The sequence below is a fragment of the Desmodus rotundus genome, chromosome 8 (assembly GCF_022682495.2).
Source record: "Desmodus rotundus isolate HL8 chromosome 8, HLdesRot8A.1, whole genome shotgun sequence".
In the NCBI taxonomy this organism is placed as follows: Eukaryota; Metazoa; Chordata; class Mammalia; order Chiroptera; family Phyllostomidae; genus Desmodus; species Desmodus rotundus.
The window spans coordinates 54,735,990-54,753,706 of record NC_071394.1 but is presented as its reverse complement, the minus strand read 5'-3'; the positions used below and the strand labels follow the sequence as shown (position 1 = coordinate 54,753,706).

Here is a 17,717-nt window from a genome sequence, read left to right as displayed (position 1 = left end):
TTTGTGTTTATATGAGATAGGAACTTAAATTTTTTCCAGATTGATAGGCGTTTATAATAGAGCAGTTTGATCCTTGGTTAGTGATTTTTCATGGACAACCTTAGGTTATAGTCTAATTTGAAGTTACAAGGTTTGTTTCAGCTATAGGTATGGACAGGTAGTCACATTCATTCTAGAAGACAACAGCCCCTGGGAGGTAAATTCCTTTGCTCTCTTGACTGCTTTCTTTCTTTTTATTTTACCTGGGTATTAGGTTGAGTCCCCTCCAATAGCAGGGAATAGGGAGAGGGAAGCTGGCAAGGAGATGTAGAAACTGTCCAGGTCATTCTTGGAACCTGGAATGGAAGTAGATTCTTCTGTTGGCAGGTGAGGTAGACAGTGATTTCTCTGGCAACAGCTCTGTCTGCAACTGAACTACTTCAAAAACATTGCTACTCTCAGTTCTGGCTTAGGAAACTTTTGGTGTTTTGATGGATTTTGGTCAAAATTTTTTTTGCTACTTTCTCCTATGCATTCTGTAGTCTGCTAATGACCTCCTTGCATTTGCCAGAATGTGTATGTTTTATTTGCTTTCTCCTGCTTGCATGCTCTGGATAAGCCTGGACTCTCCTTTCCTCCCTTGCTAACTTGGTGAATTCCTTCTTTCCTTAACTATCTAATTAGCATCTCTTGAAACCTACCTTTTTATCCTCCCCTCACCTACTGCATTCCTATAACAGCATTATTATGGCACTTACCATGTTGTAGTTTATGTGTTGGTTCATTGTTTGTGTTTTTTCTTGTACTAGACTGTGAGCTCCTTTGGAATGGGTTGTTCTTGTTTATTGAAAACTGTGAGCTACATTATTTTGGTATAGTTTGGAGATTCAAGTCCCAGAGCGTACAGGACATTTTATAAAGATATGTGAATAGAGTCTGTCTCAAAAAATAGATACATTTTTTGATCAACAAAATCTGTATTTTGTTGAGTGTGTGCAGATATTATTGTTATTATAAATGGCTCTTTTACCAATGTAACTTATCAAAGTTATGGAAGTTACATGTAAAAAAAGTTAATATCAACAAAGATAAAATATGAGAGATCTTAATATAATTTTTAGCACATTTGGGAACATTTCAGTGGAAAACCAAACTTATAATAAGTCAGTGGGAAAATAACAAACACATGTTTCATACAGAATATCAAATATATTTGTATGAGTCAATTAGCTTATCTGAACAGAATATTTTAACTCAGAATATTATAGCTTAGAAAGCCATGAAAAAAGTTTATAAAACCATAGCACTGTTTTCCTATTTGATGATGGTATTTTAACAGATTATTTGTACTCAAAATAATAATACATTCTTATCATTGTTAACAGTGTCTTATGTCATCTCATTTACCCTATACCATCAACCAGTAATATAAAAATAACTATTATTTCTGTTTCACTGTCCAAGAAAGAAATATTTAAGTACTTTTTCAAGATCCCATAGATCTCAATAAGTGGCAGAGATACCCAAACAGGCTGCTGACCATTGTGTGGCATTTGCTCTCTCAAAAGCAAAATCTTATATTGTGAACTCCACTATCATTAATTTTATTTACTTCTGAGTAGTAGTCTGCTACTGCAGCCACCAAATTGACTTGAAGCCTATCCCCAATAACTCACTGGGACATTCTTAGCAACTGTATGTATATTTCTCATTTTTTTCAACTGTTGACTTTTCTAAACAGTGACACATAAATTAAGTTTATATATCTTAATTTTTAAAAACATTTAAAAATATTTTATTTATTTTTAGAGAGGAGGAGGGAGGGAGAAGGAGAGGGAGAGAAACATCAATGTGTGGTTGCCTCTTGTGCGCTCCCTGTTGGGGACCTGGCCCCCATCCCAGGCATGTGCCCTTACAGGAGAATCGAACCAGCAACTCTTTGGTTCCCAGGCTGGCACTCAATCCACTGAGCCACGTTAGCCAGGGATAAAACATTTAAAAAAAAAGATTTTATTTTTATTTTCAGAGAGAGGGGAAGAGAAGAAGAACGGAAAGGAGAGAAACATTGATATGCGAGAGAAACATTGATCAGTTACCTCTCACCTCTTGCATGCCCCCAGCTAGGGGACCTGGCCCATAACCCTGGCATGTGCCCCAAATGGGAATTGAACTGGCAAGCTTTTGGTTCACAGGCGAGTGCTCAATCCACTAAGCCAAACCAGCCAGGGCAACTCTCAATTTTTATGGACAAGTTTGATATGTAATTTTGTAGGTGCTTTATCAAAATTTCGGTTTTATTTTTGAGTTATTGCTCTATCGCTGAGCTCTGTCAAGTGATTAATACTAGTAAGATTTCTGATTCAATAGAGGAACAGCTATTTAAAGTTTTAATCATTTTCTAAAACAAATGATTTTAACTAAGACTACTTTAAAATTTACTGACTTGAAACAATTGGATTTTAACTATAAAGCTTTATCAAAGTGAGATCTTGCATGTGTTTTGCATACCTTTCACCCCAAAACTTCAGTCACACAATAAAATGTTTTATTGAATTCATGTTGTTTTTATGAAGCAGTCAAAATTAATCGAATATAAGTTTAATATCATGTTATTAGTTAGCACTTTAATATATTTAAAGTCTATGCTATTAACATGTTTTGTACTGTAAAATTGTTACATTATGCTTGCAATATTCCTAGTTTTGCCATCATTAGAGATGAATATGCAGCATTGCTGAGTTATAAAAACTGTGTAACAGTATAAATGCTATTTCATTGTTATGCAAAATTGACTGATTCTTACCAGACCTTAATCTTTTCTCATTTTTAACAAAGTTTTATATTTTGTTTCGCTTTTTTTTGATATTCAGTTAGCCGTGTTATCTGTTGTACCTGAGTATTAAATGCCATGCTATGCAAGGACCAAAGCAGATTGTAGCCCCAGGTCACCTTGTACTTGATAGAATGACTGACTCTGGTACAATTTATAAAATGTTTGTTTGAATTATACACAAAAAAATAAGTAAAATGTAGGTTTTCTCAAAATTATCTTGACTTCCTCTTGTCTTTGTTGTATTGTCCAAACAATAATGATAACTAGTGTTTTTTTTTTTCTTTCTTTTTTTGGCTTGCAAGCCACTTGGAATGGTTTAATTATACAATCAGTTGTCATCTGTATTGGTCCTGCAATTGGTTGCTTAGTTTCTCTTTCCTTTGACTTATGCCCTACTAGGTATTTATGTAGTTTTCTTATGAAGTAATTTCTTAATCATAATGATTGTGATCAAGTTATTGTATAAAATATTGGTCCTATAAAGAGTATTAAAAAGCTAAAAGAATACTATTTTCTACATTAAACCTTGCTATAGAATGTTTGAAAATGAATTTTCTAAAACCAGCTATTTCCATTCATTTAATGTATTCTCCATACAGTAAAACTCAGTTTAATTAAGTAGGAAGTAATCTACTTGCATGTTCTCACACTGACTCATGAGACATGAATGAAAAACTAAAAAGCAATTAAATGTGTCACTAAATGTGACAAAGGAAAACATAGGATAAAATAATTTAATATAGTATTAGGAAAATTTCAGAAGCTGTAATAATTGTGGTAGAATTTAGAATACCACTCATTTAAAAATCTTAACTTCATAACAGCCTGTGAGCTAAGTGAGATAGATTTATTACCTTTATTTTACAGCTAAAGAATAGAAGGCTTAGTAAATTTAAGTAAAAGTCATTAAGAGCTTGCAGGTTTAGAGATGGATTTTTTTAAGGCATGAAAAGCACAGTCCAAAGAAGATTGGTAAATATAATCAACAGAATAATCTGTAGAAAGATGGACAAGCAATTCCCAGAAGAGGAAACTCAAATGATCAATAACATGAGAGTTTGATTAGCCTCACTTGTAAACTGGGGATGCAAATTAAAATAGTGGAGAAAACAAAAACCAGTAGTGGAATACTATTTGTCAAATATCAGATTATCAAAAATTAAAATGCTCAGCCACACTGTGTGTTTTCAGGGTTGAGGTAAATGGTAATTTTCATGCTGCTGTGGAAGGTAATTGGGTACAATCATTCTTGGTGCCATTTGGCAGCAGGTTTTTACCTGTGAGAGTGAAGAATTCGTAACAAACTAAATGTCTGTCAGTAGGGGAGTAGATTAAGAAATGGATATGATATTGTAATGAAAATTATACAGCAGTTAAAAGTAATGTACTGAATTTATTTAAGTTACAATCTCAGAAACATTAAGAGTGCAGAAAGTAGTGGAAGTGATATATTTATTAATATTACTAGTTATGTGACTGTAAAATCATATATATCAAGACTGTATTTTTTCACGGATATGCATACATGCATATAAATGTATTTAAAAGACCCCAGAGGGATATATTCTAAATTCATATAAAAGTGGTTTTTAGAATAGGTAATGGGAACTTAACTGGAAGGTAATACTTTTTTTTACAAGACAGAGGAAATATGGAAAGTGTTAATTTCAGTTCTGGATGCTAAGGACATGGGCATTTGTTAAATTATTCTTCCTACTTACACTTTTAAAATTTTGTTTAAAAACAGGAAAAGAAGTTATTATAAAATAATAGATCTTTATTGAAAGATCTAGTACTTAAATTTATGACTTGATACCCAAGTCTAGAGCTTTTCAATTAATATGCTGCCTCAAAATGAGAAGGAATAAAAAATAAGATCAAAGGATAGAAAAGAGAGAAAATGAGTTTTATAGAAATAAGAATTAGGAGAATTATGTGTTTATGCTAAAGTTTTTTAAGAGGAAAGGGAAGTTACAAGATAGAAATTATAATCTCACATTATTTAAAAATCTTTAAGCATGCTGTATCATACATGTATAAAGAGCAATTTAGGGTTCTTAGGGAAGAGTTACCTTGATTTGTTATTTAAAATGTGATACATATTTCTGTTGCATGTAATGGAAGACATTCTGATGGCTTGATTTTTTTAATATAAAATTTATGAAAATAACTTAATCCAAATTTACAATCTGACTTCAAGCTAAAAGAGTCAAATTTAGCTTTTCTTCCATTTTGTAAAGTCAAGAATGACAAAAACTTTACAGCCTTTTTATTTACAGCTTCTCTCCAAGATAAAATGGCAAACCTCAAAGAGAAAACTCCAATGTGTCTGGTAAATGAGTTAGCCCGTTTCAATAGAGTCCAACCCCAGTATAAACTTCTGAAAGAAAGAGGGCCTGCTCATTCGAAGGTAAGGTTATGAAGAGAGGTGGTGAGACATGCTTATGAAAGTCTATCAGATTTATCATCTTAGATTTTAATTGTGCTTCATTTTGGGGGAGGGGGCAGCCAATGGCCTGAAGACTCTTACTTCTATATGAAAAATATTTTGAAGTTTGTAACTAGACAATTTTGTCGCTTATTATAGTTTACAGTATTTCACAAAATCACATGAGATGTGGATTTTTTTCTTTTTGTAAATTAAAAACTCAGGCACAGAAAAGTTAAGTGACTTGCTTAATAGTTCATCAATGCCCATGCCAACTTTTGGATTGTTCTTTGGCTCCCAAGTATAATGCTCTTTCCATTAAATTGTAACTGCTACAGTAAAAATGCAAGTATAGCAGTGGTTACCCAGTGAGACATCTTTTCCATTAATTCTAAGATTCACTATTTATAAAAGTTCTATAACCGGTATTATTATTACCCATGCATTCATTTGCAATGTTATTCTTTTAAATGGAGAGGCAAGTTATATTTACGTATAGCCTTATACTTATATCTTTATATATATACTTGTTACAAAGAAATCTGTAACTAATGCATTTATTTTTGAGCTCAATTCATCTGTTTTAAAAAATCTAGTTGTGCATAAATTTCTTAAATCTTGGATATTGGAGATTATAATAATGATTGTCAATTTTTGTATAAAATGTGGAAGCAATAGATTCTGTAAAAGTTGGTTAATCTTTGTAAAGCAACTAGCCATTGGATTATTTAATTGTTTTCTAGCATCTCCTTTAAAGAAGGAAAATAAGATGAAATTAAAATCCATAAATTTTGTTTTCTTTTAGAGGCTTTTATGAAGGATTTCTGGGCAACAATTTAATTTGTATATAATGTATTTTATGCAGATAAAAAGGTTATGGCCTCGGTCTACCTGCGTAGTCATAATTCCTCTTTCACACCCATTAACTCATACCCATTTCATACTCATTCTCTTTCTGACCTTAATCATGTGGACCTGTTTGCATTTCTTAGAATGCTTCATGTTTTTTTCACATGTCTTTGACTTTGCCTGTGTAGTAGTGTCTCTCTGCCAGGAAGGTCCTTTTGCTCTTACTCATTTTTAAACACCCATCTTACATATCACATTTTCCAAACCTCTGTGAAACTTCTCTGATCCCTCCACTGGGCCTCCAGCAGGACCCTAGAGCTTTCTCAGCTGTGCCGTTCCTGTGCAATGGTATATACGTTGGTCATTGCTGTTGACCAACATAGACAGAGATTTTTAGAGGTAATTAAGATTTATTTTCTGTATTTTAGGTTCCTCTAGTATATGTCCCGGTTGTTCCTCATTGCCAAATCCAGGTATTCTTCCTGGAGACCCCCTCCCATCTCCACTTTGAATTTTGTAATAGATTAACTTCACTGCCGTACCCCCTAACCCTATCCCCCATTCTCTCATGTAGCCATTAACCTCTGGGTGATTCCATCACATTTCTGCTGGCTCACTTTCACTCTAGCAGTTGTCCTGTTTTAATTTTTGATGACTTTACTGTCGACATAGATGATTTTTCTAACATGCCTACCACTTTTTTTGCACATTTCCAGATATCTTGTCTTCCACCCATTCTTGTGTCACATTCTTGACCTTGTCATTACCAATAACTGCAAGACCAACATGACTTTTTAAAAAATCTCACCTAAGAACATTTTTTCACTGCCAGAGAGAGGGAGAGATATTGATCGGTTGCCTTCTTGTAGATGCGCCTACTGGGGATCGAACCTGCAACCAGAGTATGTGCCCTGACTGGGAATCAAACCCTCAACCTTTCAGTTATGGGACAATGCTCTAACCAACTGAACCACATCAGCCAGGGCAAGACCTCCAGGATTTTTTAATGTCAAGCATTCATCTCTGACACCTCCTAACACTTTCTAGTCCATCCCCTCTAGTAGTTTGTCTTCGCTAGTCCTCCCATGCCACAAATCCATTGATTCTACAACCTTTTTACCATTCTGACTTCCCTCAGTCCTCACTTGGTTCCTTGTCCTGCTTAAATTCCATATGCCTTGTAAGTGCCTTTAGCTCTCTTGCCCGTCCTGACAGCATCCCAACCTAAACCTAAATTTGGCCTTCCCTTCTGAATTACTATGAACTACCTGTAGAGTAGCCAACCCCATTATTTCTGTACTAGATCCCACCCTCTCTCACTTATTCCAGGCCATTCCTCCACTTTTCATCCCCTCCCTTCCCTTTCTTCTATGTAATCAATTTCCCCTTCTGATGAGCTGGGTTTGTAGTGGTGAAAGCAGGCCACACAGACTCACTGTGGTCCATGTTCGTCTTTGGGAAGTAGAGCACTAGCTTAGTTTATGTGCTTTCTTCTTTCCTCCATTGAGTCTTCCAGAATCTGAACAACTTAATGGCAGCTTTCAATATGTGACTGTTAAAAAAAATTATTTTAATGCTTGTCTTGTTCCCTTTTGTTTTTCTGTTCACATTTTAATGGAATCTAAAGTAATTTATTGTACCTTATGTCAATGTAAGTTATTGTGACATTGCTGTATCTCTTAGGTACTTCAACACAGCTCTCTTATTTTTTCTATGGATTGTTGTTTTGATTTTCTCAAATCTCAAAAGAAGGCTATTATTATGTAGGGTATAAGTAAGAGACCTCACAATAACATAAAAGGGTATTTTCTTTATTTCCCTGTTTTAAGAAGTTGTCAGCATACATGCTAAGTGTTAAGGATACTGTTCTATACTGGCACTTGAAGGTTTCCTTTGGGATAGATAATCCCTGAGGGAGGCATTGCCACCTGGGCCCTTGAAGCCAGGCAGTCTTTTCATTTTTAATCCCTGCTGGATTTGCCAAGCTTGATCTTTGCCCTACATCATCCAGCTTGTGTGGCCTTGAGCAGCTAAGTTAGAGTCTCTGTTTTCTCATTTTAATATGAGAAATATAGTACCTGTTCTCATGTGGTATAATGGCATAATGACTTGTAAATTCTTAGCAATTACATTGATGAGGGAGGTACCTAGGTAATTTTATCACTGTTTTGAGTAGTGCATAGGACAGATACTGTTCCTGCAGTGAAGCTTTCTCCTCTGCCATCATCTCTGATGTCACTCTTCGTATATTCTGGATACAAGTTCTTTGTTAGATATGCTTGGCAAATATTTCCTCTTAGTCTGAGCCTTTTCTTTTTAAATACTTTATTTATTTATTTTTATAGGGAGAGGAAGGGAGGGAGAAAAAGATGGAGAGAAACATCCATGTGTGAGAGAAACATCGATCAGTTGCCTTTTGCATGCCTCCAACCCAGGACCTAGCTGGCAACCCAGCCATGTGCCGTATCTGGGAATCTAACCAGTGTGGGACTATGTCCAACCCATTGAGCTACACCAATCAGAACTTATCCTTTTCTTTTTAAAAAAAATTTTTTTTATTGTTATTCAATTACAGTTGTGTGCCTTTTCTCCCCATCACTCCACCCTACCCCAGCCGAACTCCCCTCCCTCCCCCACCTCCACCCTCCCCCTTGATTTGGTCCATGTGTCCTTTATAGTAGTTCCTGTAATCCCCTCTCCTCACTGTCCCCTCCCCACTCCCCCCTGACCATTGTTAGATTGTTCTTAACTTCAATGTCTCTGTTTATATTTTATTTCCTTTTTTCTTCTATTTATTATGTTCCAGTTAAAGGTGAGATCATATGGTATTTGTCCCTCACCGTCTGGCTTATTTCACTTAGCATAATGCTCTCCAGTTCCATCCATGCCATTGCAAAGGGTATAAGCTCCTTCTTTCTCTCTGCTGTGTAGAATTCCATTGTGTAAATGTACCATAATTTTTTGATCCACTCATTTGGTGATGGGCACTTAGGTTGCTTCCAGTACTTGGCTATTGTAAATTGTGCTGCTATGAACATTGGGGTGCATAGGTTCTTTTGGATGTGTGTTTCGGGGTTCTTAGGGTATAATCCCAGCAGCGGAAGTGCTGGGTCAAAGGGCAGTTCCATTTTTAGTTTTCTGAGGAAATTCCATACTGTTTTCCACAGTGGCCTCACCAGTCTGCATTCCCACCAGCAGTGCACTAGGGTTCCCTTTTCATCTTTTTCTTTTCATAACAGTGTCTTTGAAGAACAGTTGATAATTTTGATGAATTTCGACATCTATTTGTTCTCATGTAGATTGTGTTTTTGGTGTCGTATCTATGAAATCTTGGCATCATCAAAGATCATAAGATTTTCTTTTATGTTATCTTATAGATGTTTTATAGTTTTAAGTTTGACATTCGCTCTTAACATTTAGGCCTAATGGCCATTTTCAGTTAATTTTTGTATGTGATGTTAGATATGGAACAGGTTTATTATTATTATTTTTTGCACACCTACAGTTTTTTTAAAAGTATATTTTGTTGATTATGCAATTATAGTTTTCCCAATTTTTCCCTCTTTATCCCCCCTCCATCCTGCATACCCCCTCCCACCTGCATTCCTCCCCTTTAGTTCATGTCAATGGGTCATACATATAAGTTCTTTGAATTCTCTTTTTCCTATACCATTTTTGACCTCTCCCCATCTATTTTATGCCTACCAGTTATGCTTCTTATTCCCTGTACCTTCCCCCCCATTCCTCCCCTCTCCCTCCCCACTGAAAGCCCTCCATGTGATGTCCATTTCTCTGATTCTGTTCCTGTTCTAGTTGTTTGCTTAGTTTTTCTTTTTATTGGTTTTCTTTTTTTTAGGTTCATTTGCTAATAGTTGTGAGTTTGTTGTCATTTTACTGTTCATATTTTTTATCATCTTTTTCTTAGATAAGTTCCTTTAACATTTCATATAATAAGGGCTGGGTGATGATGAACTCCTTTAACTTTATGTTATCTGGGAAACACTTTATCTGCCCTTCTATTCTAAATGATAGCTTTGCTGGATACAGTAATCTTGAATGTAGGTCCTTGCCTTTCATAACTTCAAATACTTCTTTCCAGCTCCTTCTTGCCTGCAAGGTTTCTTTTGAGAAATCAGCTGATAGTCTTATGGATACTCCTTTGTAGGTAACTGTCTCCTTTCCTCTTGCTGCTTTTAAGATTCTCTCTTTATCTTTAATCTTGGGTAACTTAACGATAATGTTAATGATGATGTAGAGCCTTGGTGTTCTTCTTTGGATCCAACTTCTTTGGGACTCTCTGGGCTTCCTGGACTTCCTGGAAGTCTATTTCCTTCGCCAGACTGGGGAAGTTTCCTTTCATATTTTGTTCAAATAAGTTTTCAAGTTCTTGCTGCTGTTCTTCTTCTGTCACCCCTATAATTCGGATATTGGAATGTGTAAAGTTGTCCCAGAGGTTCTTAAGCTTCTCTTCATTTTTTTAAATTCTTGTTTCTTTATTCTGTTCCAGTTGGTTGTTTATTTCTTCCATTTGTTCGAAATCGTTGGTTGGAGTCCTGGTTTCTTCCTGTCACTGTTGGTTCCCTGAATATTTTGCTTTATTTCACTTTGGGTATCTTTCATTTTTCGACCAAGCTCAATCAGATCTGTGAGCATTTAGATTACCAGGGCTTTAAATTCTCCATCAGATAGGTTGGCTATCTCCTACTTGCTTAGCTCTCTTCCTGAAGTTTTGCTCTTTCTTTCATTTGGGCCATATTTCTTTGTCTTGGTGCACCTGTTAAGTTGTAAGGGGCCAGGGCCTTAGGTATTCGCTCGGGCAGGGCAGCCCTCCCTGCTGTGCTGTGCTGCCTGTGGGTGAGGGGCTAGAGAGGGGACAGTGCAGCTCTCCTGCTTGGCTCTAGCCCACTTTCCAAACAACTCTTGTGTGAGACTGGGAGTTTCATGCACTGTGGCAACCCTGGCTGTAGTCCACAGTCAGTTCTGAGTCTCAGTTTCCCATTCAGCCAGCCCTGTCCCACGCAGCCTGCCGCCTCACCCTGATCCGCCACCTCACCGCAGGTTCTCTCTGTCCACCCACCTTACCAGTCTGGTTGGTCTAGTTGACTGTTTCTTTCTTTCTTTTTTTTTTTAGTTGACTGTTTCTTTAATTCCTTGCTTGTCGGTGTTCCATGCAGTTTCATTTCCTGGCACTTCTGGTTGTTTATTGATTTTAGATTGGTTGTTATTCTCCTTTTAGTTGTGTGAGGGAGTGAAGGGTTTCTGCCTATGCCTCCATCCTGGCCCGAACTCTGCATATGTCCAGTTGTTGAAGAGATGATTCTTTTTCCACTGCATTGCCTTTGCCCCTTTGTCAAAAATCAGCTGTCTATATATGTGTTTGTTTATTTATGGACTTTGTTCTCTTCTGCTGATCAGTTTTCCTATCTTTATGCAAATGCTATGCTGTTTTGATTATTGTATCTTTGTAATTCTTGAAATCTCATAGTAGTAGCTCTCTAATTTTGTCCTTTTTCAGAATTGCTTTGACTGTTTTTCATCCTTTGCATTTTCATATGAATTTTCGAGTGAGCTTGTCCATTCTGTAAAATACCCTGCTGGGAGTTTGAATAGAATTGACATGAATTTATAGCTCAATTTGGTGAAAATTAACATGTTAGAAAAATGGGCTCTTCCAACCCTCCAGCAAAGTGCATGTCATTTATTAACTCTTTAATTTCTGTCAACAGTGTTTTGTAGCTTTTGTTGAATAGGTGATTCACATCTTTTAGTTTATCCTAAGGATTTCATATTTTTGGTGCTATTGTAAGTGGTATTGTTTTTTATATTTTAGTTTCTATTTTTTCTATTAATCATTCTGGTCTATAAAAATACAGATTAAAAAAAGATTTTATTTATTTGTTTTTAGAGAGAGGGGAAGGGAGGGAGAAACAGAGGAAGAGAAACATCAATGTGTGGTTGCCTCTCCAGTGCCCCCTGCTGGGGACCTGGCCCACAACCCAGGGATGTGCCCTGACTAGGAATTGAACTGGTGACCTTTTGATTCGCAGGTCGGCACTCAATCCACTGAGCCACAGCAGCCAGGGCTATACACTGGTTTTTATATACTGATCTAGTATCTTGCAATCATGTTAAACTCACATATCAGTTCTAGTAGCTTTTAAAAAAATATTCTTTTGGTTTTCCACATGCCATTTGTGACTAAAGACAATTTTAAATCTTACCTTTCAATCTCAATGTTCTTTATTTAAAAATAGTCTTCCCTAATTACATTGGCTAGAATGTACAAAGTGCAGTGTTGAATAGAAGTTATGGGAGCTGATATCTCTGACTTGTTCCTGATCTTATGGGCAATCATTTAAATTTTTCCCCATTAATTTTGATATTAGATGTAGTTTTTTTTAGATGCCTGTTAACAGATTGAGGAAATTTTTTTGTATTTATCATTTCCTGAGAATTTTTAACCTGAATAGGTGTTGACATATTGTCATATGGCTCTACATTGATTGAGACTGTCTTATGGGTTTCTGTTTTTAATCTTTTGACATTGTGAATTATATCGATTCTCAAATGTAGAAACAACCCTTGTGTTCCTAGAAAAAAGCGCTTGGTTAAAATGTTATATCACTTCTATATTGAGGGATTCCATTTGTTAATATTTTGTTAAAGATTTTTATGTTTATCTGTATGAGAGATATCTGTTTATTTTGTTTTCTTTAATAGTATCATACTCTAGTTTTTGGTATCAAGGTAATGTTGGCTTCATACAATAAGTTGGGGAGTGTTCCTTCTTTAATTTTTAGAAAAGTTTGTGTAAAGTGGTATTATTTCTTCTTAGATATTAGGTGGAATTTATCATTGAAATCCTCTGGGCCTGGAGTTTGCTTTCTGGAAGGAATTTTAACAACATATTTATTTTCTTTGATTTATATAGTATTATTGGGGTTATCTACAATATTTCTTCTTGAATGAGCTTTAATAATTTGTGTCTTTCAAGGAACTTAGGTTGTTGAACTTATTGTCGTAAAGTTGTTAGGAAATATTACCTTGTTATCTTTTTAATACTTTAAGAATCTGTAGCGATGTCACCTCTGTTATTCCTGATATTGGTAATTTGTGTCTTCTCTTTTTTTTCCATGATTATTCTGGCTAGAGGTTTACCAATTTCATTGATCTTTGCAAAAAAAACAAACACAAAAAACACAACCAGCTTTTGGTTTTATTAATTTTTTTCTTTATTGCTTTCCTGTTTTTTTGTTTTAATCTTTGCTTTTATCTTTAATAATTTATTTTTTCATTTACTTCAGATTTAATTTGCTCTTTTTTCCCATTTTCTTAAGATGGAAGCTGAAATAAACTAATTTGATATCTTCTTTTCTTGTATAGGCATTTAGGGCTAGAAATTGGTAAATATTTTATGGGTAATTGAGAACTTACGTGTATTCTGTTCTTTTTGGGTAGGGTGTTCTAAAGCTGTCATTTGGGTTATGTTCATTGGGTGGTGTTCAAGTCTACTACAGTCTTTGAGATTGTCTGCTTGGTAATTGTTAGGTCACTTATTGAGAGTGGGCATTGAATCTCTGACTTTACTTGTGGGTTTTCTCTTCGAAGTTCTATTAGTTTTTGCTTCATAGATATTTTTTTCATTTTACTAGTTTATAATGAAAGCTGCATATAAGATTACTTTATTCCTGCATGTTCTCAATTGTTTCTTCCTTGTATTTGCCCCTTTCATTTTCTACTTGGCAATATGTTCAAGATCTTTTTGTGGTCTTTGTCCAGCTTTAGTCTAGTGAAAAATACCCTGCTAGGGTGAATGCCCACGTGAACAGTTTTCCCATTAGCTTTCTCCTGATGCACTCCTGCAAGTGTAGATGATGTAATTCTTCCTGTAGACCTGAACTACTTTGTCAGTTTGCTGCCCTTTGTAGTGTCCTTGCACGACCTGAACTTCATCATCCATTCGGATGGGCATGGATTGAACATGGTACTTCAGTTTCAGCTCTTTGGAATGTGGAAAGGTACTGAAAAGCCTTTTACAGTCCTTGCTCTGGTCAGAAGTCACACAGTTATTGAACTTCATTTTGGCCTCTTGTGCTTCTATGATGGTGCAAAAGGAAAGAGCTTTGCTTCATAGATTTTGAATCTGTGTTATTAGTTGTCTAAATATTTAATATTATTACATCTTGATTAATAGGCCCCTTTATTCTTATGAAATTACTTTTGTTATCATTGGTAACAGTCACTGCTCTGAAATCTGCTTTGACATTAATGTAGTTATTCTGATTTTTCGTCAATTTATGTTAGGGTATCTTTTTTCAATCCCACTACTTTTAAGTATATGTGTCTTCATATTTGAGCTCCATTACTTATAGGTAGCAGTGTTGGATTTTCCTTTTTTTTAATCTAGTTTGACTATCTATAGCAGGGGTGTCAAACTCATTTTCACCAGGGGCCATGTCAACCTCGTGGTTGCCTTCAAAGGGCCGAATGTAATTTTAGGACTGTTTAAATGTAACTACTCCTTAACTAGGGGCAAGGAGCTCGGAGCTGCCTGGGGGTGGAAACAAGGTGCTGGGCCAGATCAAACAAGGTGGAGGGCGGGATTCGGCCCGTGGGCCTTGTGTTTGCCACCTGTGATCTATACCTATTAAATGGAGTCATTTACATCATTTTGTTTTAATTTTCACAGTCAGTCTTTGTGTTTTTATTAGCCCCATTTCACTAAAGTAAGAAAGCAGAGAAAGAATAAATTACTTCCCTATATTGCATATAGTAAATGGTGGTGCTATGACTTAAATTCAGTGTGTTTCAGGATTCCTACTTGAAATTATTAAATTTTTATTGTAATAGGATCCTTTTTCCCCCTTCCAGTTTCATTGAGATGTAATTGATATGTAATATTGGGTTAGTTTTAGATACACAGTGTAGTGGGATTCTCAATAGAGGTTTCAGAAAAGCAGAGGATTGACCGGGAAACATTTGTATTTTACAGAATGTTCATGTTGGTGGTGGTAAGAAGGAGAGTTTGAATGGGAAAGTATTATGTTAAGAGACTGATGTTAGTATGGTCTTTCAGTTGTTTAGGGGAAAGATATTGATATTCTTCACTAAGACATTGGCAAGGAGTGTAAAGGAGTCCAGATCTGAAAAACATTTTTGAAGTTGAGTCAGTAGTTTGATAATTGGATGCAGGACTGAGTGGAGAGGGAAACAGAGGAGACAAGGTAGACCACTCTAAGGTGTCTGGCCCGTGAGACTTGGAAAATGGTGACAGATGGAAGATAGGAGGCAGGAGGTCAATGAAGTAATCTGTCTGAGTTTGCAGGGCCCTGCGGCTTGGTGGTGACAGCGGAGATTGCAAGGAAGTTTTGAGATGTTGTTAAATAAGCCTGAGGAAGGCAAGGGTAAACGAAGAAGTTATTGAGGTTTTGAACCTGGCTAATGGAAGAATAATGGACACAACATTCTGGGCTGTGAACTGATTTAGAGATTAGGAGGAGAATGGGGAAGATGACCTTTGTGGCAGAGTTCTTTGTTAAATACTATAATTACAAAAAAAAGAGCTTATCATTGATAAAATGTTTTAAAATTAGGTAAATGTCTTCAAGATACGTTTTAGGGATATATTTTAAACTGAATCAGAATAAAAGAAAAATTAATCACTTTTAACAGATATGCACATATTTTGAATTTCAAGTGATTGTAAATATTTTCCAACTCTGTATTTTGAGTAACTGAAAATCTACATGAAAAATGGAAAGAGTAGTACAATGGATACTCCTGTCTTTCATATTTACTAATCATTAACTTTTTAGTACATTTACTTTATTTCTTGCTTCTTGTACATAGCCATATACTTTTCCTGGAACAACTTGAAAGTACATTTTATCATGACATTTCTTATTTACTCTTTCTTATTTATCTTGTAAAACCAAAAACATTCTTCTATATAACCACACTACTGTATCATCACTCAAGAAATTTGACTTTGACTGAACATACTGATTTAATACATAGTGTGGCAAAAGTAGGCTTACAGTTGTTCATAAATAATAATATAAGAATAAACTGTGTTTCGTGTCCTTACAACTGCAAACCTACTTTTGCCATACCCTGTATGTGGTCCACAGTCAAACTTCCTAAGCTGTTCTCTAAATGCCTTTTCTACTCTTTTGTCTTCCCAGGACAAATCCAATTAGGGTTCGTAGTTGTATTTTATCATATGGTTTCATGTTTCTTTAACTTATTCTCATCCATAATAGCTATTGTTCTTCTGGTTTTTCTTCTCATGACATTGTCATTATTGAAATGTTAGGCCCACTTGTCTTGCAGAACATACCATCATCTAGCTCTGTCTGATTGTTTCCCTATGTTTAAAAACAGATGGAACTTTTTTGGTCAGGAATTTTACAACTTCTCACTGGGTCATATCAGGAGGTTTATGATGTTAGTTTGTGTGATTATTGATGCTTTAACTTGGTTAAGGCATTTTTTCCCCTGATCTCCTTCCTGCAAAGAACCATTTATTTCTTTATAATTGATAAGTATTTTTGGGTTAATACTTTGTATTGCTAGAGAGTACTAAGCTATATGTGGAGTAAAACAGTGGATTTTATGTGTATCCTGTAACTTCACTCTAAATTTTCAAGGTGAACAGTAGGTTTGGGGCTCATAAGGAAATATCTGAATGGAAGGTGAGGCTGTGCCAAGGGGGGAGGCGGGTGTGAAGTGAAGACAGACAGGTGGAACCTTTGTGCCAGGCTAGATGTGAACAATGGAAGGTTTTTAACTTGCTCTTGGTTTGGGTGATGCAATTGGATTGAGTTTTAGGAAGGTAGTTAAGCAGCAATCAGTTGGGAGATTACTATGTCTGAGCTAAAGATGATGAAAGATTGACTCCAACACAGTGTCACTGGCAGACAGAAGAGAGAGGTTTGAGAAATACTTATGACGTGAAAATGGACAGATTTTGGTGACTGCTTAAATGTTGGTTGTGGAGGATTCAGAGTGTGTTGGTGACATAATATTTGATAGGATTTTCTGACTCCTTGACTTGATCATGCTAAGTATGGAGTTTAAGAAATTTGATTTTATAAAGTGTTACAGAGACAGGGCCTTTTGGATTCTCTTACAGTTTCTCTTAACTCTTTGTACTGATTCCACTTTTTTGAGGACTATTTGAGTGGTATTAACAATTTAATTCTATTTAGGGAAGTGATTTCTTCTTGACTTACTCTACCCAAAATGTACATATATGCTTTTAAGCATTTGGATAGGACAGAACAGACTTTGGCACAATCTTTTAAAGTTCTTTTATGAGGTAGAATAAGATTTTGTTGCAAATGATCTGTAAGGTCACTTCTAGCTTTAAAATGTTGATTCTATGGTGTATCAATGTGTCTCTCAGACAGCACATTTGATTTTCTGAAAAATTTAATTTTTTCTTTCTCTTTATGTTTTTCTAAGATGTTCTCAGTGCAACTGAGTCTTGGTGAGCAGACATGGGAATCGGAAGGCAGCAGTATCAAGAAGGCCCAACAAGCTGTTGCTAATAAAGCTTTGGCTGAATCTACACTTCCCAAACCAGTTCAGAAACCACCCAAAAGTAATGTTAATAATAACCCAGGT

General features: G+C 35.7%; 1 protein-coding gene and 1 pseudogene across 7 annotated transcripts in view; one reads left to right on the top strand and one right to left on the bottom strand.

The window, feature by feature from the left end:
- STAU2 (staufen double-stranded RNA binding protein 2) overlaps positions 1–17,717 on the top strand; it is a 356,018-nt gene that overhangs the window by 41,344 nt on the left and 296,957 nt on the right. For 5 of the 7 annotated variants that reach the window (XM_045186116.2, XM_045186119.2, XM_045186115.2 and 2 more), the window contains 2 exons: positions 5,092–5,222; positions 17,556–17,715. In XM_045186116.2, the coding sequence (XP_045042051.1) occupies positions 5,109–5,222; positions 17,556–17,715 (274 nt within the window). In that variant the 5' untranslated portion in view covers positions 5,092–5,108. The remainder of the gene's footprint in view (positions 1–5,091; positions 5,223–17,555; positions 17,716–17,717) is intronic. The other 2 variants (XM_024578270.3, XM_045186118.2) reach the window with 1 other exon arrangement.
- Positions 13,664–14,345, bottom strand: LOC128781492 (large ribosomal subunit protein uL24-like; annotated as a pseudogene).